The 9,905-nt window shown below is 48.1% G+C and overlaps 1 protein-coding gene across 1 annotated transcript; it reads left to right on the top strand.

Annotated features, from left to right (window-relative positions):
* The first annotated feature begins 281 nt into the window (after positions 1 to 281).
* On the top strand, positions 282 to 1,926 carry LOC102880626 (protein RoBo-1-like). The gene is made up of 4 exons (XM_025040621.1): positions 282 to 366; positions 742 to 852; positions 1,161 to 1,310; positions 1,757 to 1,926. The coding sequence occupies exons 1-4, from the start codon at positions 294 to 296 to the stop codon at positions 1,924 to 1,926; spliced, it is 504 nt and encodes a 167-aa protein (XP_024896389.1). The 5' UTR covers positions 282 to 293.
* Positions 1,927 to 9,905: the final 7,979 nt, after the last annotated feature.

The raw sequence follows: 9,905 nt of genomic DNA, 5'->3' as shown, positions 1-9,905 counted from the left end.
GAGGGGTGAGGGTGACTCTAAAGAGAGGCAAGAGGGTCCCCAGGACCTGGCTCTGGGGTGGGGTAATGAGAGATTGGCTCTAGACACCTGGGCACTGACGTTCACTGCATGCCAGGCACTTGCATGGAACCCCAATCCCTGCAGAACCCCGGGAGTGAGTTGTTAGCCTTATCTCTGAAGATCACGAGATGGGGCCCAAAGGCTGGGGTCCATCCTCACTGTGTGTCCTTGTTCCCCAACTGCTCTCTGCTGGCCCTGACCTTCTGCTCTCACTAGGCCTCTGTAGGGCCACCATGCCACCCTCCTTAGCTCCGAAGGGCCTCCTCGCTGCCTGCGTGCTCGCTGCCTTGGCTTTCAGCTCTGTGGGTAAGAACAACCACATGGCCCCTTCCTTCCAAAGGCTGGAAGGGTAAGGTAGACCGCACAGCAGACGAATGTCCACTTATGGGAGGCAGGTCCAGCTCCAAGTGCTGCGGTGGGTGCTGCAGGGTTGGGGCCCCTGGTCAGCATCTGGGCCTGTGCTGGGTGGGTGGTGGGTCAGCACAGGGTCAGAGCCTATGGCCCCCCCGCCCCACTCCGCAAGAGGGACTGGAGACTGAATGGGCACATTCCACATCACAGGGAGCAGTTTCGTGGCACCTGGACTTCCAAGAGTGTTTGGCTATTGGAAACATCAGCTATGATTCTTGAGAGTTTCATTCCTGAATTACTTTTTGAGCAGTTTTTATTTCCTTTCCACAGAGAGTTATAAATGCACAAGGTGTGCTCTCAATACATGTCATTTTAGCACACAGATGGGATGTGAGACCTCTCAAAGCTGCTTCAGCTACAGACAAGAATTATTTTGGACAGGTATGCTGCCAGGTCCAGCAGGGCTGTCGCACTGCAGGGGACCGCACCACTTCCCTGTGCTCCTCGAGTCAACTAGTTTCCTGCGTAGCATCCTGAGGACCCGTTCTGCCCAACCCTTTCCCCGCACCCAGAGTGGTGATGCCCCAATTGTAACAAACGCTGGCTATCTACCCTCTGTTGGTCCGTCCGTGGACAACGCGGAAACACGAGTGGACACGTGGACGGGAGGCACGGAACCCTCCCAGTGGCCGCCGGCGCGGGTCGCTGCTTGTGGCTCCAACCAACGTTCTCTGGGTTGTTCCATGCAGGGCAGCCCTTGGTGTTTGTAGAAGAGAAAGGCTGTGCAGAACGCCAGTGTGTCCCGCTGAACTTCTCAGCCACACTGGGGACCAATATGATGTTCGCGTATGGCCACCAATGCTGCAGCTCTGAGCTGTGTAACACCGGGGACTTCCAAGGTGAGCTAGAGTTTCCGCCTCTCCTGACCGAACTGCCGCCTCCGCCTCTCGAGAGGCTGCCTGTTACCTTTGAGACTGACCTTGCCGCTGGGGACCCTCCCTGCTGGGGACCCTCCCTGCCAGCGGACGGCACAACCTTGCCTTGCCGGGGACTGAGTGGCTGCTGGGTGCCAGTCTGCAGGTTCAGACTGTCCTTCTTTACCCATGCAACCCCCTTCCCTAAGTACCTGCTGGATCAGAGCCCCTTTTCTGGGCAGTCTAAGCGGCTGTCCAGGGCGGGGATAATCCCTCCCCTGTTCCCCGCCACCGCATCTGCTTAGTTAATGCCTCTCCACTCCCTGTCCACGTTGCCACCCTCCTTGTAAAGTTTTGATAATTGGGAGGTGGGAGTTAATAATACTCTTGGTTCCTTATTCTCCTTAAGATGTTTTTCCCTCTGCACTCAGTGCCTCAGAAGTCCTCAGTCCTCAACGGCGTCCAGTGCCCTGCCTGCTACGCGGAGAACAACAGTCACTGTGAAGCAGTTCTCCTCAATTGCACCGGTGCTGAGACTAGGTGTGTCCATGTGGAAGGCACAGGTATGCACACTTCCAAGCCTTTCTTGTTCAGCTTCTAAACGGTGCAGTGTGCTGGCTATCTATTGCTGTGACAAACTCAGCAGCTTAAAACAACAGCATTAATTACTTTACATGTCCATCCGCTGAGGGTCAGGAATCTGGGAGCCGCTGAGCTGGCTGATTCTGGCCCACAGTTGCTCATGAAGTTGTAGTATAGCTATCAGCAGAGGCTGTGGTCATTTGGACAGACGACCTGCTTTCGAGACCACTGGTGTGTTCGCTGGCTTGGTCCCTCTCTACCTGGGTCACTCCATAGGTGTCTTCATGGCACATCACCTGGCTTTCTGGAGAGCAAGTAGTTGGGGGAAGGGGAGCCAGACAGGGGAACAGACAGAGACAGAGACAGAGAGACAGAGAGAAAGAGATGGGGGTGGGGGAGAGAAGGGGGCAGAAAATATAGTTTTAGTAATTTAATCTCAGAAATGTCATATCATCACGTCTGCTGTATCCTGTTGGTTGCCCTGACATACATGGGAGGGACTACACAGGGGTATGGGTGCCAGGAAGTGGGTACCACAGGGGCCACCTTGAAGGTTGACCACCACATGCACCAAGGGGTGATACAGGGCCAAGTGCTGATTATTCCCCCAAGGTTTGGAGGGAGACCTGTGTTAGGGAGGAGAGTGGAGGAGAGAAGAGCACAACTGCTTCCCATCGCAGAGTAGAAGACTTGGGCACATGGGACCTTGGCTCATTGGCAACCAAGAGGGAAACACCTCAGTTCTGATTTTCATCATTGCTGCCATTACTGCTATTTCCAAAACCACATGATTAAGCTCTTAATTTGTGCAGGTGTCGTTCTAAAATCTGTAAAGGTGTTGCCACTTTCCTGAGTAAGTGAGAAGTGTGTGTCTGTGATAGGGACGTGTGCATCATCTGACAGAAAGTGGGAGTGTGACCACAGCACTAGGCTGCAGAGCCAGTGGGCACCATCGGTCCGTTTGCGATCAACATGTAAAAAGTTTCATGTAGTTAGTCGTGTTAAGTCACTGATTAAATGATGGTAGAGAAAGTTTGATGGGAATGAAGGCAGATTGCATCTTGTCTTTTTGAGACTTTTGGAGGGTTGTCAGGTGAATGGCCAAGGTGAGTGGAGACAAATGAGGAGCAGGGGGCGTCACTAAGGTTCAGAAGAGGCAGGGATATGGAGGGTGGTCTGTCCACTCCGACTTGACTTGCCGTGGGAAGTACAGGTGTGCAGTGAGATGCCATGTGCTGAACCTGCATTGGACTTGAAACGTTGCAGTGTGCTGGCTATCTATTGCTGTGACAAACTCAGCAGCTTAAAACAACAGCATTAATTACTTTACATGTCCATCCGCTGAGGGTCAGGAATCTGGGAGCCGCTGAGCTGGCTGATTCTGGCCCACAGTTGCTCATGAAGTTGTAGTATAGCTATCAGCAGAGGCTGTGGTCATTTGGACAGACGACCTGCTTTCGAGACCACTGGTGTGTTCGCTGGCTTGGTCCCTCTCTACCTGGGTCACTCCATAGGTGTCTTCATGGCACATCACCTGGCTTTCTGGAGAGCAAGTAGTTGGGGGAAGGGGAGCCAGACAGGGGAACAGACAGAGACAGAGACAGAGAGACAGAGAGAAAGAGATGGGGGTGGGGGAGAGAAGGGGGCAGAAAATATAGTTTTAGTAATTTAATCTCAGAAATGTCATATCATCACGTCTGCTGTATCCTGTTGGTTGCCCTGACATACATGGGAGGGACTACACAGGGGTATGGGTGCCAGGAAGTGGGTACCACAGGGGCCACCTTGAAGGTTGACCACCACATGCACCAAGGGGTGATACAGGGCCAAGTGCTGATTATTCCCCCAAGGTTTGGAGGGAGACCTGTGTTAGGGAGGAGAGTGGAGGAGAGAAGAGCACAACTGCTTCCCATCGCAGAGTAGAAGACTTGGGCACATGGGACCTTGGCTCATTGGCAACCAAGAGGGAAACACCTCAGTTCTGATTTTCATCATTGCTGCCATTACTGCTATTTCCAAAACCACATGATTAAGCTCTTAATTTGTGCAGGTGTCGTTCTAAAATCTGTAAAGGTGTTGCCACTTTCCTGAGTAAGTGAGAAGTGTGTGTCTGTGATAGGGACGTGTGCATCATCTGACAGAAAGTGGGAGTGTGACCACAGCACTAGGCTGCAGAGCCAGTGGGCACCATCGGTCCGTTTGCGATCAACATGTAAAAAGTTTCATGTAGTTAGTCGTGTTAAGTCACTGATTAAATGATGGTAGAGAAAGTTTGATGGGAATGAAGGCAGATTGCATCTTGTCTTTTTGAGACTTTTGGAGGGTTGTCAGGTGAATGGCCAAGGTGAGTGGAGACAAATGAGGAGCAGGGGGCGTCACTAAGGTTCAGAAGAGGCAGGGATATGGAGGGTGGTCTGTCCACTCCGACTTGACTTGCCGTGGGAAGTACAGGTGTGCAGTGAGATGCCATGTGCTGAACCTGCATTGGACTTGCAGCCTGGGGAGGAGGGACCTGATACCAGGGGGACCTGCACTGCTTCCCTCTGGAAGCACGGGTGGGACAGAGAACCGGAGCCACTGGGCATTTAGCTGAGTGCGTAAATTCTGACCTCTAACCTTCTTCCTGCTGTCAATCATCTCTCCTTGAGTCAGGAGCCAGGGCCCCCAGTCCCAACCATGCATCTGACACAGTAGGACCCTTTGGGATCCCTCCTAAGCTGAAGAGTAACTGGGGCCAGAGAGAAACAAGGCTTGGTTCCTGGACAGGGCTGAAGCTGCAGTGATTGTTTCTCTGGAAGAAGATAGGACTTAGGAATTCTGGACCCCCAGGAACTCTTGTCCCCCAAGGGAGGCAGGTGGGGCAGGATGCTATGAGTGGGAGACAGGATGAGAAGGAAGACTCACCCTTGGATCTCTGTCTTGGCAGATGGTGGTAGAGTAGACATTTTCGCCAAGGGTTGTGCGACTGAAACTGCCTGCAACTTGAAGAACTTGAATGTGTTGAATGGCACAATAATCCACACCCACTGTGTGAACGCACATGGGGTGAGCCTCCCACTGCTATCTGTCGCCTCCTCACTCCTGACTGCTCTCATCCTGCTCAAGGTCTTACTTTGATTGTTTAGGCCCTGCCAAGCCCATCCCATGGCCTACACACCTGGAACCTGGTGTCCTCAGATCAGGCTCCCTCCCAGCGCTCCCCAGATATTGCAGAATTAAAGAACTGATACTTCCTTAAGCATGTGTGTGATTACTTTAGATAAACAAACAAACAAACAAACAAACAAACAAACAAACAAAAAACCTACCTATTCTTCTAATGGGTTCTTTCATCACCCCAAGAAGCACATCTGAGAGGAAGTCTGAGACAGCATCTGTGACAATTGTTGTGAACCCACCTTTGTCACTCATCCCATATCCTCACATATCCCCCAAACATATGTCTTTCCTGATATCCTCAATTTCCTGTCCTAACCCTTAACTGCCCTCCATCAAGGAAAATGCTTTTGAATAACAATTCAAAGATCACAGTCTGTGAAGTCCTACGTACAATCAGATCTATCTCACCTGGGAACCACAACAGGTACTGAGGGTGAATGGGCTGGAAATGAAGGACACAGGCAGCAGTGACCTGTGAGGTTCATTCTCAGCGCTAAAGAATAGGATGTGGATGCAGTAGAGCCCACAGGGCTCTCCTCACATAGGGCTTGGGACCATGGGTGTGTGTGGAGCCACCCTTCTTGTGATGCCAGGAAGAGTATCCAGGGTACAGGCTGTGTGAGGCCCTTGTGATGCCCACTCTACAACCTAGAGCCCCACAATTTTCTGGAGGTATTCCCTGCAGGCGATATTGCACAAAAGAGAAGGATGCCCCACTGTGGTGGTTGCAGCTAGAAGGAAAGCGGTCCACTGTCTGCACCATGCAGCACCCAATGCACTGAGGCTCCTGGGCTAATTGCCCACTTGGACCACCAAGCAGCAGGCTGCTGCCCTCAGTCCTGCCTCTGCTTTTGCCTCCCAGGCTTCCTAGGAAGCTGTGTGTGAGGGGTTATCTGCCCAGACCATTAACACATTTTATGCCCCTTCCCATCCTGTGCTCAGCACAGTGATGTATGAGACCATGAAAAACACAAGCCCCTCTGTTAGTGATAAGGAGCTCACACACAGATAACAATGACAGGAGCTTGTAACTGCAGAGGATTCTGGGTGCAGAGTAGTGGGACAGCTCAGGGAGCAGGGAAGGGAGCACACAGTTGGTGTTGGCACATGAAGGAGGTAAACTGAAACAGGGCTTGAGGGAGGAGCCCATACCTAAGTACCTCTGAGAATGGCTAACGGGCAAAGTCCCCAGGGAGGCAGTGAATTAAACTGGAGTTGCATGAGAATCTTTTATAAGGAAAGCCCTGGGGAAATAATAGAGAGGCCTATGCTGATTGGGCTCCTGAAGAGGTTTCGGCAGCTCTCGTGGGGAGTTTCTCTGTCATCTCCACGTAGTCTCACAGATGGGAAAGCTGGCAGCAGGGCGGCCACCATCCAGATGGTCTGGCTGTACACAGGTGCCTCACTGACTGTCAACCCATCACCACATTCTAGGAGTATTAAGTAGTCAGCCAGAGTGGCTGTAACAGAGAACAAAGTGACACAGATTGGGGACTTTAACGAGAAAACATTATTTTCTCATAGTCCTGGAGACTGGAAGTCTGAGATCAGGGCTGGCTTCTTCTGAGGCCTCTCTCTTTGGCGTGTAGATGACACCTTCTCCCTGTGTCACCACATGGTCGTCTCTGTGTGTGTGTCTGCTCTAGACTCTTTGTGTGCCCCGAAATTCATATGTCAAAGCCTAACCCCCAAGGCAGTGACATGAGGAGGTGGGGCCTTTGAAGAACGGAGCCTCATACTGGGACTGGTGTCTTTGTATAGAGGTCCCGAAGGGCTCCCCGCCCCTCTTGCCATGTGAGGACACAGCGAGAAGATGACGCCCAGGGACCAGGAAGCAAACCCTCAGCAGACAGTCTCCTGGCACCTGGGTCTTGGACGTGCAGCCTCTAGACTGTGAGAGAGGGATGTCTGACACGTATAAGGTGCCCCGGGTTTGGTATCCTGTCCATGCCCTACTGTCCTCTCCTTAGAAGAATGCCAATCACATGCATGAGCGCCCTGGTGACCTCATCTGAAAAGGCTCTAACTCCACATACAGTGACATCTGTGGTCCTGGGGTCAAGACTTCAACATATGAATTTGGGAGACACAATCCAACCTACGAGAAAGAGTTAGGGAGTGAGTGAGTATGTGTGTCGTGGAACGTTCGGCTCTGTACCACTGCAGAGTCACCAGCACAATGCCAGCTCCCAGCACCATGCTCCACAGACACAGCAGTCATTCTTCCTTCTCACCTTTCCCGTGTCTTCTCATTTTTTCCCACCCCATTTCCTTTCATTCCTCAGCTAATTAGTAATCTCTCCCTGCACTTTCTGTTCTGGAATAAGCACTGTAGGTACCCGAGGGAACCCTGTGGCCCTGGGTGTGGCATACAGTGGACAACCATGTCCTGGGGGTAAGGACATAGGGTGACACCAGACCGCAGCCCCTAAGAACAGGCTTGTCCTCCCTGCCATCTTGGCTCCCATGGTCTGAAAGAGGAGGGGCCAGCTGCTTTCTCCATCCTCTTCTACAAGATGCTGAGTAGACTTAGAGCCAGGTGGGCTTGACAGATGCATGTCACAGGCTGCAGCCCAGGTGGAGAGATGTGCAGTAGCTTGGGTAGAACAGGTGACCCACCCACAGCAGACACTGACATCAAATGGAGAACAGAAAGGCAATGCCAGCAAGGCATGGGCTCCTCAGGCTACTGAGTGGGAAGGGGACGTTCTCTCCAGGGGACTTAGGCTGCCTCTGAAGACAAAGCCGCAGGACAAAGAACTGGCTTGCTCCAAAGAAAAACGTGTCCTTGGTTTGACACTGGTATTTCAGTCACTCCCACTGTCCTAAGAGGCCAGGAGACACTGATCAGCACATAGAAGAAAAAGCAAATTAAATTAGCTGCAGAAAAATGATTTATGAGTACAAAATGCAAATGTGCTACCTCTTCATTTGAAAATAAAGGATTATTCATCTTTTAAAGAAATTTTGAAAATTCAGCATGATAAACAAAAATGGTATTATCTATTTGAGTTCTAACATGTTTCTCACATTCTGTAAATGGAGATAATGTGGACAGAGAAATAGTATACACTTTTTTTAACTTTTATTTTTCAATTAGAGTTGACATTCAATATTATTTTGTTAGCTTCAGGAGTATAGCATAGTGGTTAGACATTTATATAATTTACCAAGTGATCCTCCGATTAGTCTAGTACCAACCTGTCACCATACACAATTATTACAATATTATTGACTATATTTCCTATGCCATAATTCTCATCCCTGTGACTCATTTTGTGACTGCCAATTTGTACTTCTTAATCCCTTTATCTTTTTTACACAGTCCTCCAACCTCCCTCTCATCTGGCAACCATCAAAATGCTCCGTGTATTGATCACTCTGTTTTCATTTTGTGTGTTCATTAATTTTGTTCTTTAGATTCCTCATATAAGTGAAATCATATCGTATGTATCTTATTTCACTTAGCATAATACCCTTTAGTTTCATTCATATTGTTGCAAATGGTAAGATTTCATTTTTTATGGCTGAGTAATATTCCATCGTATATATGTACCACTTCTTTATCTGATCATCTATTGATGGGCACTTAAGTTTCTTCTATATCTTGGCTGCTGTAAATAGCGCTGCAGTGAACATAGGGGTGCATAGATCTTTCTGAATTAGTATTTTGGATTTCTTTTGGATAAATATCCAGAGTGGAATTGCTAGATCATAAGGTATGTCTATTTTTAAATTTTTTGAGGAACCGCCACACTGTTTTCCATAGTGGCCGCATCATTTTACAATCCCACCAACAGTACACGAGGGTTCCCTTATCTCCACATTCTTGCCAACACTTGTTTGTTTATTTATTGATAATAGCAATTCTGACAGGTGTGAGGTGATATTTCATTGTGGTTTCAATTTGCATTTCTTTGATGATTAGTGATGTTGAGCATCTTTTTCATATGTCTATTGGTCATCTGTATGTCCTCATTGAAGAAAAGCCTATTCAGGTTCTCTGCCTATTTTTTAATTGAATTTTTTTTTGGTATTGAGTTGTATGAGTTCTTTATAAATTTTTAAATATTAACCCCTTATCAGAAGTGTCATTGGCAACTGTTTTCTCTCATTCAGTAGTTTGTCTTTTCATTTTGCTGATGGTTTCCTTTGCTGTGCAAAACCTTTTTAGTTTAATGTAGTTCTATTTTTTTTCTATGTTTCCCTTTCCTGAGGAGAAACATGAGAAAAAAAGATTACTAGGAGTAATGTCAGAGAGTTTATTGCCTATGTTTTCTTCTAGGCATTTTATGTTTTTGGGTCTTACATTTAAGTCTTTAATCATTTGAGTTTATTCTTGTATATGGTGTAAGAAGGTGGCCTAGTTTCATTTTTTTTTGCATGTATCTGTCCAGTTTTCCCAACACCATTTATTGAAGAGACTGTCTTTACCCCATTGTATATTCTTGCCTCCTTTGTCATAGATTAAATGGCCATATAGGCGTGGATTTATTTCTGGGCTCTCTATTCCATTCCACTGATTTATGAGTCTGTTTTTATGCCAGTACCATGCTGTTTTGATTACTGTAGACTTGTAGTATATTTTGATATAGATAGTATGATACCTCCAACTTTATTCTTTCTCAAGATTGTGTGGCTATTCATGGTCTTTTATGGTTTCATATAAAATTTAGAATTATTTGTTCTAGTGCTGTGAAAAATGCCATTGGAATTTTGATAGGAGTTGCAGTGAATCTATAGATTACTTTGGGTAGTATGGGCATTTTAACAATGTTAATTCTTCCTATCCATATATCCATGGTATATACTTCCATTTATTTTTATCTTCTTCAGTTT

The sequence above is a fragment of the Pteropus alecto genome, unplaced genomic scaffold, assembly GCF_000325575.1.
Source record: "Pteropus alecto unplaced genomic scaffold, ASM32557v1 scaffold78, whole genome shotgun sequence".
NCBI classification, from domain to species: Eukaryota; Metazoa; Chordata; class Mammalia; order Chiroptera; family Pteropodidae; genus Pteropus; species Pteropus alecto.
This window is presented reverse-complemented; position numbering and strand designations above follow the sequence as displayed.